General features: G+C 37.6%; 1 protein-coding gene across 1 annotated transcript in view; it reads left to right on the top strand.

Annotated features, from left to right (window-relative positions):
• RETREG1 (reticulophagy regulator 1) overlaps positions 1-15000 on the top strand; it is a 57766-nt gene that overhangs the window by 2979 nt on the left and 39787 nt on the right. The window contains exons 2-3 of the mRNA XM_032219717.1: positions 5937-6043; positions 7194-7224. Of these exons, the coding sequence (XP_032075608.1) occupies positions 5937-6043; positions 7194-7224 (138 nt within the window). The remainder of the gene's footprint in view (positions 1-5936; positions 6044-7193; positions 7225-15000) is intronic.

Here is a 15000-nt window from a genome sequence, read left to right as displayed (position 1 = left end):
TTTTTCATCCAAGGCCATCTTCCAGCATCAGAAACACTGTTTTGATCTTTCTTATCATAATATGTATGTATGTATGTATGTATGTATGTATGTATGTATGTATGTATGTATATTTATCCATGTGTATTTTATTAAGTCTAGGCACTGTTTTGACTTCAAAACAAGTCTGGGCTGGTCACAGCATCAAATAAATTACAACGTAAACAAGATGACATCCAGCCAATTAATACAAAACATGTACAATGAGAATCATCTTCTTCCTACTCCAAGGGAGGGGGAAAAATATTATTGTTCATGACTTACCTAAGTTTTGTCATTGCTTTCCCCAGAGACTGAATTCTCCTTCACATTATCCATTTTTTTTTTGCCTTCTGATTGTGCCAAAGAAAACAAAACGATATAACACCTTCCCTTCTTTATTATTTGCTTGCATGTTTGCGAAGCAGGTTGACTGACATATTTTCTAACAGATGTAACAGATTTTTACTTTCCAATTTTAGTTTCGTAATTTTAAAATCTTTCTCAGCTGACCAAGTAGTTTCAGCACACATTTGTTAGCAGTTTAGCGCTTTGCATTTTAAATTCAACTGTTATTTCTTTAATTCTGCCGTCCGTACAATAAATTTAGTTAAACTGAAATGAGAATGGCAGGTGTTCTTATCTTGTTTTCTGTTCAGAATAGCTGTCAGTTCTTACAGTTCTTTTTTTCTTCCAAATTTGTTTTATTCAAAATGTTAAAATACAAGATAAGACAAAAAAAATGTGCAAAAAAACCCCCACCCATAAATTGTCCCCCCCCCCAATTGAATACTGATATATTTCTAGAATAATGACAAGATGCTGTGGCTGGATTGACTATACTCAAAATAAATATGGGACTAAGAAATTCCAGATAGTTTTTGACTGAAGAAACAAGGAATGATATAATCTGTTTAGAGTTAGCCTAGCAAAGAGGAGTTAAAGCTCAAATGAAAGATGATACTAACTTTCTTTTAGTTTATTTTAGAACATCTTTGTTAAAGATTTATACCCTGTATTGGTTCCGGGAAGTCAGGGAGGGGAGAAGGTTGGGGGGGGGTCAGGTTTGGGTGGGGAGGGTAGGAGGAGGGGGAGGGAGGTAAACATTTGTAAAAGTTTTTTTTTTCAAAAAATTTCAATAAAAAACCCCACCCATAAATTGTCCCCCCAATTGAATACTGATATATTTCTAGAATAATGACAAGATGCTGTGGCTGGATTGACTATACTCAAAATAAATATGGGACTAAGAAATTCCAGATAGTTTTTGACTGAAGAAACAAGGAATGATATAATCTGTTTAGAGCTGGCCTAGCAAAGAGGAGTTAAAGCTCAAATGAAAGATGATACTAACTTTCTTTAAGTTTATTTTAGAACATCTTTGTTAAAGATTTATACCTTGCATTGGTTCCGGGAAGTCAGGGAGGGGAGAAGGTTGGGGGGGGGTCGGGTTTGGGTGGGGAGGGGAGGGGGAGGGAGGTAAACATTTGTAAAAGTTTTTTTTTCCAAAAAATTTCAATAAAAAAAACCCATTCATAAATTGTCCCCCCAATTGAATACCGATATGCTTCTAGAATAATGACAAGATGCTGTGGCACACCCATTAGCCTTAGTATATCCTGTTATGATCTACACCAGTGTTAGTCAACCTGGTCTCTACCGCCCACTAGTGGGCATTCCAGCTTTCATGGTGGGCGGTAGGGGTTTGCTGTAACGCTGCTTTATAAATTTTATAAAGTAAAGTTACTTCCCTACTTCATAAATCACCATTACTGTGGAACCGGTGGGCGGCTAGAAAATTTTACTACTAACAGAGTTACAAAAGTTGGTGGTAGGTATAAAAAGGTTGACTACCCCTGATCTACACAATCAAAAATCTTGCTTTAGTCAATAGAGCAACAGTAGGCCATTTTTAGTTACTGTCTGTTTCTTCTTTCCGTTTTTTGCTCTTTTGTCTCTCTTGATTCCCCCCCCCCCCGCATGCGGCATTTCTTTCTTCATTTATGAACCTATTATTCTTTATAGTAACTTATTTAGCCATGTGAGAAATTAGCGCAATGGTTTAGGAATCTTCATCATACATTCTGATTTGGGGTTTGGACTTGTTTAAACATTTCAGCCACAACCTATAGCAATAGCAATAGCAGTTAGACTTATATACTGCTTCATAGGGCTTTCAGCCCTCTCTAAGCGGTTTACAGAGTCAGCATATTGCCCCCAACAACAATCTGGGTCCTCATTTTACCCACCTCGGAAGGATGGAAGGCTGAGTCAACCCTGAGCCGGTGAGATTTGAACAGCCGAACTGCAGAACTGCAGTCAGCTGAAGTAGCCTACCCTATATATACCCTATGAAGCGGTATATAAGTCTAACTGCTATTGCTATTATGTACTTCTCTAGATTCTAACTTACATACATGGCATGGAACCGGGATATTTAAGAGATTGCCTCTCTCTCTGACTACATCTACCCTTCTCATCAGATCCACCACCAGGAGAAGCTGGTTATGGGTCTTTCAACCTTGTGAAGGTTGTAAATGTGAAGATTGTCGCAAGGTTCCTTTTTCCTCATAACTGTGAAGATTTGCTAAACAAGGCTTTCCCTAAATATGGACTTACTTGCACCATGAACTGGAAGGGAAAAGGAAATGCTTTCTCAACTTGTGCGCGAATCCAGGACTATCCAGTTAAAGTGGCAGTTCAGACAGCCCAAAACAGCCTTAATTTGCTTTGAAATGGCTGGGCATAAAATGTGGGAATATTTTAATAGCCTTTAAAAGTTACAGCTCTCAATTTCTGAAACCCAGCTTCAGAGGCAGTATGCCTTTTAGTAACAAGTGTAGGCGAGGAGCAGCAGAATAGCACATTGTCCCAAAGGCATCTTGCTGTCAGAAGAAGAATGCAATACAATAGCAGAGTTGGAAGGGACCTTGGAGGACTTCTAGTCCAACCCCCTGCCTAGGCAGGAAACCCTATACCATTTCAGACGAATGGCTATCCAACATCTTCTTAAAGACTTCCAGTGTTGGGGCATTCACAACTTCTGGAGGCAAGCTGTTCCACTAATTAATTGTTCTGTCAGGAAATTTCTCCTCAGTTCTAAGTTGCTTCTCTCCTTGATTAGTTTCCACCCATTGCTTCTTGTTCTACCCTCAGGTGCCTTGGAGAATAGTTTGACTCCCTCTTCTTTGTGGCAAACCCTAAAATATTGGAACACAGCTATCATGTCTCCCCTAGTCCTTCTTTTCATTAAACTAGACATACCAGTTCCTGCAACCGTTCTTCATATGTTTTAGTCTCCAGCCCCCTAATCATCTTTGTTGCTCTTCTCTGCACTCTTTCTAGAGTCTCCACATCTTTTCTACATCGTGGCGACCAAAGTTGGATGCAGTATTCCAAGTATGGCCTTACCGAGGCATTATAAACTGGTATTAACGTGATTTTGATTCTATCCCTCTGTTTATGTAGCCTAGAACTGTTTTGCCTTTTTTTGGCAGCTGCTGGCTCGTATTTAAATGGTTGTCCACTAGGACTCCAAGATCCCTCTCACAGTTACTACTATTGAGCAAGGTACCACCTATACTGTACCTGTGCATTTCGTTTTTCTTGCCTAAATGTAGAATCTTACTCTTTTCACCACTGAATTTCATTTTATTAGATAGTGCCCAATGTTCAAGTTTGTCAAGATCCTTCTGTATCTTAAGCCTGTCTTCTGGAGTGTTGGCTATTCCTGCCAGCTTGGTGTCATCTGCAAATTTGATGAGTTCCCCATTTATTCCCTCATCCAAATCATTGATGAAGATGTTGAAGAGTACTGGGCCTAAGACAGAGCCTTGGGGTCCTCCACTGCATACTTCCCTCCATGTAGATGCAGTTCCATTGAAGACTACACGTTGAGTGCGGTTGGTCAGCCAGTTACGAATCCATCTGGTGATGATGCTGTCCAACCCACATTCTTCTACTTTATCTAGTAGTAGGTTATGGTCTACCTTATCAAATGCCTTACTAAAGTCCAAGTAAACTATATCAACGGCATTCTTCTGGTCCACAAATTTTGTCACTTTGTCAAAGAATGCAATAAGAAGATGGGAGAAAGAAAGAAGATGCTGAATTGGTTAGGCTTTTTTGTCTGATTTTTATATGTTATGGGGACCGAGTTGCTTTGATGCCGAAGAGATGCCATCCTGTGCATAGTTAGGCTGCTTAAACGGTATTGGTTGAATAGGTTTTTGCCAAGGTCTTGAACAATGTGCAACTATTATCATTTTTTATAGAAATATCAAACATTTGGGACAAATTACAATTCGAAACAGGAACTCCCTCTCCCCAATTAATATAGCAATAGGAATAGCAGTTAGACTTATATACCGCTTCATAGGGCTTTCAGCCCTCTCTAAGCGGTTTACAGAGTCAGCATATCGGCCCCAAAAAACAATCCGGGTCCTCATTTTACCCACCTCGGAAGGATGGAAGGCTGAGTCAACCCTGAGCCGGTGAGATTTGAACAGCCGAACTGCAGAACTGCAGTCAGCTGAAGTAGCCTGCAGTGCTGCGTTTAATCACTGTGCCACCTCGGCTCTTATATATATTGCTCATATATCTCATATATATTGCTTTGTTTAAAGAAATACCATTTTGAAATGCTTGCTGAATTGAAGCTATGGGTTAATCTTTAGCTAATGTTCTAAATGTAAATCTTAAGCTACCACAGCCTTATGTCTAATATACCTTACTATTTGAGACAATAATGATACAACCGATACAGTTTCTATCACATTTTCTCTGATGAAGTAACCACTTCAATCTCCTCCAAATGCTCCTATCATTCCATTGATAATATGAATGCAAATGAAGTCTTCTGTATTTGTAGTTTGCCATAGTTGAGTTAGGATCAGATATGAAAGCCTTTTCTGAGACTGAAATAAATGAGCAGGTGAGAAGGGTACTATAAATCTCTCTTTTTTTCATAAGACAACTGTTGGATCTAGTAAGAAACTATTGACCGATGCATTTGGAAAGGAAACTGATGTTCAAGGAAATGTGACATGCAGCTTTTTTGCTCTGCATTCTCTTTTAAGAAGATGCCACTACTAGAAAATGGTAACATACATACATACATACATACATACATACATACATACATACATACATATTAAAGAGTTGCACATTATTTTCAAGAATTCATTGTTAGAACTTTTATAAACACGTTCTGTATAATTGCATCTTTCAAAAACAAAACCTTATTGTGTGTTAGAATCCCACATTAAAGAGATAAATGTACACATCACACTAAGCCAACGTTTATTTAACAAATATCTTAAACAAGGTAATATAGTCTGCTTCATATAATGCAATGCCATCAACTTTGTTTATAAGCCACAGTTGATGGGTTTTCACATGACATTAAAGCTAAACCAAACTTTACGATGACACAATGTGATGTATACATTTTCAGACTGTTTTTTTTTAAATATGTGGTTTCTGAAGATTTAAATCTAGAGTAAAATTTTGAAAAATAACATTTAATTTTTCTCCCATCCCCACAAATTCAATAATATTCTTCCAAAATCATAAGAGTGGGCCTATAAATAATTCTTTGCTTTTGGCAAATAATTCTTTTTGGGGGGTGGAAGGTGGAGAAACAATTTTTTAAATTATAATTTTTAAAAATTATATTGCCTTCAAAGTCCCTTCCAGCTTATCCTATCCTATTCTATTCTACATTTTACACAATGTTTGCTTAATGGCAACACAGCACAGAATTTTTTTTAAATTAAACTTGGCAAGCAGTCACATTAAATTTACAAAATTAGGTTTTGTTTTAAATTGATTTTGATTCCTGGTGATTTCATGTAGCTTTTTAAAGAAGAGAGACTTTCTAAGCTCAGTGAAATGATTGTGGTGTAATTCTCTTGTAGGTTCCTAGCGCTAACTCCTTGGAAATTTTACCACCTGATTTCACTCATACTACTTGGAATCGTCTTTATGCAAATGATGAAGGAATTAGTGCTGTCTAGACTAAAAGGTAAGGATTTGTTTTTCTACCTAGTTTAGCATGTAAAGTTATCATCAGAAAAGTTTGGAAGTTAAACAGTATCACTGTGTCCACCTAATTTAGAAATTACAGTCCCGAGTAATCTACCTTGGGTGCCACATAAGTAGAAAGGGTTCCCTCCCTCTCCATTCTTAGTTTTATTTTAATTGAATTTTGAAATCTAAGATCCTTCTTTATGGTTTTAATCTTTGACGTTGCATTTTATCCAAGAAGCCTTTGGCAAGATGGGCGGCATACATTAAATTAATTAATTAATTGCTTAATACTGTGATTAGATAATTTATCAGCCCACTAAGAGAAATGTCTCATATCAACTAATTTATCCCAGAACATGTTCAGATGTCAGCTCCTAAATTGTAAAGTTCATATTCACCTAAGCATTTTTGAAAGTTTGTATGGTGTTATGTGGTTTCTTTGCCTACAAAAGCCAATTCCTATGTTACATTTGTGTGGCTTAAGTATGATCTGAATATGGGTCGTGTGTGTGTGTGCGCGCGCATGAGAGAGAGAGAGAGAACGAACGAACGAACTTTTTTTTCTGAAATATACTTTTTTTATTTTCCATTTTCATAACATATAATCACATGTATACTATTACATAGCCAATATCCTATTGTATGAAGTAGTAATTACATCAGTTCCTCTTGCCATCAACGCCCAAAAAGATAAAAACCCATTATTAGCTCTTCTGCTCTCCATACACCTCCTTCTTCTACCTCTCTCCTACCTCCTTTCTTCCCTCCATCAACCTTTTCTACTCTACTTCCCCTTCCTTTCTCCTTCTCCTCTCTCTTCATTCCACTCCTCCTTATTCTCCTCATCTTCCCCCTTACCCTCTCTCCTATCCCTCTCTTCCCATCTTTCTTCTCTCTTCTGTTTCCCACTCTTCCTCCCATTGGTGTATTTCCGCTTCTGAGCAAACTCCATTCTATGTTGATGGTATTTATGCTTCCATTTCAATATACTTAACATATCTTAGTTTTAAAGAAAAAATAAGAGAAGACAATATACATGTGCAATCATATTACGAACAAACAAACTTGATGGCTCATAAGTAATATATTCTAGGCCACAAAGGAAATACTTTTTGCTTTGATTGATTATCCTATTCTGATTTCAGGTGGGAAGTTATGGCGACGTCTGACTGAATAGTAAGTGCTACTGAGTTACTCCTTACTCCACGTACAATCTTCATTTTGCCGGGGACTTTTAAGTTATCAGAATTTCCTCATGATTTTCAGCTGAAGAATGAATTTGGGTTTCTACTTTTGGTAACCTTTTCCACAAATGTTATAAATATTTTAATTAATCGATTTATCAAAGTATCCCGTAAATTTTGCCCTGCTTCCGTTCAGTCTTATTCTTTGTCCATCTGAGCCAAAGATAACAGGGTGAAATATTCAATATCATCCATGTTCTGGTCATGCACTCTGCATGGGGCTGTCTCTAAAGATTACCAGAAGCTTCAATGGGTCCAAATGTGGCAGGACAAGGGATGATGAATATGCCTCAATATGCTGGTGTAACATCTCTGCTTCATGAGCTGTACTGATTGCCAGGTGGCGCAGTGGTTAGAGTGCAGCACTGCAGGCTACTTCAGCTGACTGCAGTTCAGCAGTTCGGCTGTTCAAATCTCACCGGCTCAAGGTTGACTCAGCCTTCCATCCTTCCGAGGTGGGTAAAATGAGGACCCAGATTGTTGGGGGCAATATGCTGACTCTGTAAACCGCTTAGAGAGGGCTGAAAGCCCTATGAAGCGGTATATAAGTCTAACTGCTATTGCTTTTGCTTTCAAGCTGCTGGTTACTATCGCATAGGACCTGGTTAATTGAAGAGTTTCCTGCCTCCCATATGATCTTCCCAGCTGATCTGATCTGGCAGGGTTAGCGTGCTATAGATTCCTCCTGAGGTCATCTGTGTAGTAGCACCTCTGAGATGAGGTTACCCTGAAATTCAAACACCCTCACCTGTTGTGGCCCAGCAGGAGCCGTTGGAGCTGCCACCAGACTCCGACAGCGAGGGGCCCTATGAGTCGGCTCTGGAGGATGTGGAGGACCCTGGACAGGGTTCCGACTCCGAGCAGGGCACAGAGAGGCTGGTTGGCCACCAGGAGGAGCCTGAGCCTTGGACCAGTGGGGAGGAGACAAGGGAGTGTGATCCTGATGTCAGCAGTGAGTTGTTCCTGGATGCCCAGCACTGAAGAGCTGATAGGCATCAGGAACAGTTGTGCAAGTACAGGAGGTAATTGCACTCAGCTGGTGGTAATTAGGCTCCTCTCCAGACTATAAAAGGACTGCTTGTGCACACACACCTTTTGCAGAAGTCAACGCAGGAACTAATGTTGGAGAACATTATTGTGAGCTTGGCAGGCTGGATTGCTGCCAGGGCTTATCTGTGCTGGATTGCTGCCAAGGACCTGTCTGTCTGTTAATTAAATGCCGTAACTTATCTTTGGCTCGGAGTGTGTTGGTGTGGGACGAGGGGGCTCAGTACATTCACGATTCTGGGTTTCAAAAGGCCCTGAAGACCTGGCCTTTGGCAAGGGTGATTGAAACCTTCTCTTCTTTGCTCCATCCAGTTTAATCATTTCTGCCAATTTTCCTTGTTTTTAAACACGTCTTCGTTTGCAAATCATCCAGAGTCTCTAGGACTCAGGTAGCATATGCTGTAAATTCAATACTACTGTTTATATTTTCCTGTGATTCAGAAGAATGTTTGTTCACAATTTCAGATTTCCTTCTTTTAAGAAGTTCTAAATAAAATGCTATAGAGCACCTGCTGCAATGAAAGTTAGTCTGGGTAAAACACTCGGTGAATTTTTCTTTTGCCAGATTCCTTTAGCAAATGACTATTTGGCGTATGGCTGTAATGCACTTAAAAATCTGTATTCCATCTGAGATGTGACGTCAGCACAAACGCTATAATAATAAGACACATCTAGATGGGGGACAAAAACTGCCACCTCTATATCACCCTTTACTTTTACCTCTCGTTGGCAAAAGAAACAAGATTGCTGGATTGTTCTACTCTTTCCCTGAAAGAGCTTGGCATCTGTATTCACAGTTTTAATCGTTCGTAGTAGAATCGCTTGGGATACGTCAGGCCAAGAGAAATTGCATTGCCCAAGTTGTCTAGGATGATTCATAGCTGAAAGGCTATTTGATGGAAATATGTTCTCTGTATGCCTAAATTAACACCTATCGCTGTGATAACAAACTGGCTTTTGAATGAATAGAATGATGTACCCGCTGGAAAATAGATAGCAATGCGAAAATTACGTTTCTGACTTGGACTCAAATTTCTTTTAACGCTGTTGCCTCGGTTGTGACTCTTCCTGCTGTTTCTCAAGTTCATTCCTTCTTCCCATTACAGTTGGGCTCATGTTGACCTAGGACAGTGGTTCCCAAACTTGGCAACTTTAAGACTTGTGGACTTCAACTCCCAGAATTCTCCAGCCAGCTGGCTGGAGAATTCTGGGAGTTGAAATCCACAAGTCTTAAAGTTGCCAAGTTTGGGAACCACTGACCTAGGACATTATTCTAAAGATGGACACCTGCAGAAGGGAAATATCCTTGAAGTGCCATGTTAATAATGGCAATCATTCAAAAGTATGATTCAAGGAGTGTCTTCCTTAATGATTCTTATTGGATAGGCAGAAACTCTCCTGGAATTAGGCAGCTCCCATACATCTAAAGGATGTTATAAACTTTTTTCCCAAAAGTATTTAGAAAATACTACACTGTATTTTGTATATATGTTTATAGTGATTGAATTGAATTGAATTTATTCGTTTATTTCAAATAAGTTTATTAAAGTTTACAAATAGAAACATGAAAGAGTAATACAAAGAAATTGAAAAATAAAAGTGCAGAGAGAGATAAAAGAAAAAGAAAAGAAAAAAGGTATATGCATAAGATGACTTCCAGACAAGTATAAAACATTTCATCTTCTTTAGTATTTCAGTTAAAAAAAAATCTCTTCTTCCCAAATCTCGTCCCTTGTCAATAATCAAATTGTAAATATTTATCATCCAGTCCTAATCAGCAAAACTCTACTAAGAGCTGTCAGAAATGGTGACATATGTAACATGTATTTTACAAATGTTATAAATGACATATATACTGTATGTATGTATGTATACACCAACACACAAATACAAATTACAGGAAGGTGATGAAGCCTTCCTTTGTGAAGACTCAAAGACAGTAATCATGGACAAAAGATAAACCGTGTGATCCCTTTTCATTCCCAACTTCCCAGTATTCATCAGGAAACATTAAAAATGTTTTAGCACTTTTTCCCGAAGTTGCTTACAATTCTCAGCATAAAATATGACTTTATGGAGACAAATTCTGTTGCTGCTCTTCTTCAAAGTTTCTTCAATAAATACTGGGGAAAGTAGGCAGGAAGCTTCCCATGCCATATCCATACTTTTGCGATTCAAAAATTTTATTTTCTTTTAAAACAAACATTTCATCATTCCTCAATCAGTAAGACATCGGAGTACAATTTTTCTGTGTGTCAAAATAGTTCTAGTTTACCACCAAATTCTTGTCCAGCCTAATGTATACCCCTCCCTCCCTCCACCTTCCCCCCCAACCCCCCTCCTCCTCCCCCCCCGACTTCCCAGAACCCGTACACGGTATGGATTTTTAACAAACACAGTCTAAAATCTATTGAGAAAAAAGAAATAAAGAAATTAATGACATCTCTACATTGATCTTCGCTTCTTCTTGCTGAACTAACTTTAAACAATTTAAATCATTTCTGATCTTAAGCATAGGCTAACTGGAATTTCTTGGTCCCGTATTTATTTTGTATATAGTCAATCCATTTTTTCCAATCTCGTTTATATCTCTCATTTGAGTGATCTTTAAGATATGCCGATATTTTAGCCATCTCGGCTAAGTTTGTAACTTTCAATGTCCATTCTTGAATTGTAGGCAAGTCTTCCTTCTTCCAGTATTGCGCCACCAACAGTCTTGCTGCCCTTATTAGGTGCAGAATCAAGTTAGTCTCTACCACTGTAAAGTCAGTACATATACCTAGTAAGAATAACTGAGGAGTAAACTTTATCCTTCTTTTAAAGATATTTTGCATAATCCACCATATTTTTATCCAAAATGCCTTAACCTTTTGGCAACCTTTTGTACTCGATGCTACATATATGAAAATATGTAGCATCGAGAGAACCACACTTCCAACATTTAGGCTGTACATTCGGATACATAGAAGCCAGCTTTTTAGGATCTAAATGCCATCTATCCATATTTTGGACATCAAAAAATCATAATGCTCTTTTAATTGGAAGCATGGCAATTTGCAGGAATGCTTACTGAAATATTATTTTTTTTTTTGTCTATTCCAAAGAATAAATTACATTCTTGGTAATTGGTGTGAAGATCCTGAAGAGGGCAGTAAAGTGTATCGAATATAATGTGCTCTGTATGTTGTAAGAAACAATATATAGGATTTTATGTAATTATATATATGGCATTCCCTCAAGCTTATTGAGAAGCAGATAGATACATGATAAGACAGGCAGACAGACAAAATGAACACATATACAACACATTTTTTTTCAATCTACAATTCTTGTTAACTCTTATTCTATTGGATTTTCCATTAAAAACTGGATTATAAATAATTTCACTGATGCCTAAGATTGTAAGAAGATAATGGTTTAAGTGTTAGATCCTTTACTTCTTCATACCTTTCAAACTTTGATTTTTATATTATAACTTGTAATTCTTCACTTCTATTTATATTCTATAAGAATAAATAGTTTTAAACCATGCCAGGGTGGAGGGGGGACGGGACTCCTAAGAAAACAGTGAGTTTTGAGAGACAGTTTGATGTAGCAGTTAAGTCACCAGGCTAGAAACCGGGAGATGGTGAGTTCTGGTCCCACCTTAGGCCCAAAGCTAGTTGATTGACCTTGAGCCAGTCACTCTCTCTTAGCTCTTGAAAGAAGACAATGGCAAACCATTTCCAAATCCTACAGTGACTAGGCATGCAATTGTTTGGTGTCAACACTGATTAGAAGGTAGAAACATATGAGTTGTCTTTGTTCATTTTGCATACCGATAGCCTCCCATCGTCCAGTGCGATCCCACAGAGTTGGCCTCCTCAGGGTGCCGTCGGCCAGACAGTGTCGGCTAGCGACCCCCAGGGGGAGAGCCTTCTCTGTGGGAGCGCCTTCCCTCTGGAATGATCTGCCCCCCGGAGCTTCGTATAATCCCCGACTTCCGGTCCTTCCGACGTGCCCTAAAATGTTGGCTTTTCCAGCAAGCCAGCCTGGCCTGAACAAAACAAATCAAAGTATTGATTACTGTTAATTTGAATTCTTTTAAAAAAATGTGTCATTGTTAATTTTAATTGGGTTTGGGGATATCCTATTTAATTTCTTTTTAACTTTTGTAGTATGTGTTTGTTTTAACGTTGTACGCCGCCCTGAGTCCTTGGGAGAAGGGCGGCATATAAATCGAATAAACCTCAACCTCGACCTCATACAGGTAAAAAATTAATTTTATGAATACTTTCAAATTGTCATCCAGTAAGAGAAGTGTGGAGGATTGAAGGTCAGAAGGGGTTTTGTGTGCATAGTTATTGCTGAAGAATAAAGCATTAGCCTTCTGACCTTTACTTGTAACCTGGCTTGCTAAACACAATTATTTATAAAACACAAGCAAGTGTTACCAAACACTCTCTTTACAGAAGTCACAGCATCCGGGTTTATAATGATACTTAGAGGGTGTGTTTTCCATCCGAACCCCTGATTAGTTGCTAACTTTGGCAGGAATGTCCTGGCACAAGTTTATCACAGCATGTGAATGCTTCAGCCAAAAAAAAAAAAAACATGTTTATTTTCTTTCGCAACTTTTCCGCTTAAAGCCTAACCTCATGCAGTCTTGTATTATGCGTTGGAAATAAACTCTTGCGACATATTTTCTGTGAAGTGGGTTCCTCAAGTAAACAAGAGACACGGTTTGTTTATATACCAGAAATCAGGGACTGTTTAAATAGTGAAATATTTCTGGCACATTCTGTATGTCCTTCGATGCCCTTAATGATATAGCAACTCTGTCCATGTTTAAGTCATTGGCCATTATTTCTGAAAGACCTATTGGGCACGATAGAATTTACATCAGACAACTTCTCTTGTGTAGAAAACAATGGGTGACTTTTATAATTACCATTGCATGCGATCAATCATTTCATTTTATAATATACTATACGTCACCCAAACTTGTATTCTGGCATATTACAATAGCTACGTATTTATGTTGCCAAATATAACTCATTTTCTTCTAAGTATTCATATCATATTAAATCAGTTCTTAGTGCTTACATACAATGTTCTTGTATTAAAATGCTTTTATTTTCCATTTTTTCATTTTCATACACTCACATATATACTGTGCATAGCCGGGGCCATACAACATTAAACAATAATCACAGCAATTCCTCTTGTCAACAATACCCCAAAAAATAGAAACCCAATATACCTCTTCCACTCTCCATACACCTCCCTCCAACTTCCTATCTTCCCTCCATCACCCCCTCTAGCCTATTTCCCCTCCCCCTCTACCACTCCTCTCTCCCTATCCACTCCCTCCCTTCCTTCTCACCCTCCCTCCCATCCTGGATGGGAGGGAGACTTACATACAATGTTCTTGAAGGGAAGGAAAATAGTTTGTTTCATTATTATACTTTGGGAACACTTTAAGGGAAGTTTTCTGAAACAAAAACAATAGTTTTCTTTAATTGTTCCATATAATTGGGGAGGGGGGTATTAAAGCAAACATTTTTCAAATGTTAAGAGAAAAAGAATTTCTCTCCATATTCCTATTCTTCTCTTCTCTCATACCTAATGTAAGAAAAATTACAAACACTAGCAAGAGTAACATTTTTTTTAAAAAGTATGCAATAATATAGACAATTGACACATTAGTTCTCAGGAATATGCTATTGAGGATTGGATTCAGATTTCTGCAGAAATCAATTTCTCTGGATTGTCCATAAAATGTAGTTATTGCAAAGAAAAAAAAACTTATGGTCAGTGACATTAAAGATATTAATGAATTGTGTGTATTACAAACTGCCTAGAATCATAAGGGCAGATGGCATACAGATTTTTGAAATAAAATAATAATGCAGTCAAAAGTTGCTTTCAGACATACTGCTTTATCTCATTTAGTCTTTGATACAATTTATAATTTATAATGCTAGAGATAATGCTCTAGCATTCAGTACTGAAAGCAGTGTTTCATAATATTCATTTTTTGATTTGTATTTTTATGCAGGTTTTTAAAGTAAAAATGAGGAAAGCATAACAATAATTTAATTTTGTATTTTCTCAAGAAAACCATTTTCTCAAATGATTTAAGGCAATGAAAACCCAAAACGTTTTATTTTCAAACATGCTTGTTATTTATTTTTCTAGCATAATGTGCGGAAATACAAAAAACATAATTCTGCAATATCAGAGTAATGTATATACGAACAATATTAAAGCCAGTAACAACTTTAAAGGCTAAATTTTTTAAAAATGGATTCTCTTTTTTTGAAAGCAGAAAAATTGGAGAATTAAATATGTTTCACCATAGTCTTACAGTGGTGGAAAAGAGCTGTTTTCAAAAGGGCCTCTCATGCACATGATAGTAATTAGAGAAAACAAAATTTATAGTTCTCACATAATCAGATTCCAAGATATCCAGGATTTTAAAAGTTAAGACCAATATCACAAATATTCATGACAGTTTCTCTTTTTTGTTGTTGCTAAAATTAAGTGTTAAGATCTTTGGGTTTGTTCAGATGCTACAATATATTGTAATTATATGATTTTGTTAGTAGCTTAACTGCCATGTTTTCTAGCAATCAGAGTACGTGATACTTTCCAAAAGTAACTCTTCCTAGAGTTATAT

This window comes from Thamnophis elegans, chromosome 6 (genome assembly GCF_009769535.1).
Source record: "Thamnophis elegans isolate rThaEle1 chromosome 6, rThaEle1.pri, whole genome shotgun sequence".
In the NCBI taxonomy this organism is placed as follows: Eukaryota; Metazoa; Chordata; class Lepidosauria; order Squamata; family Colubridae; genus Thamnophis; species Thamnophis elegans.
This window is presented reverse-complemented; position numbering and strand designations above follow the sequence as displayed.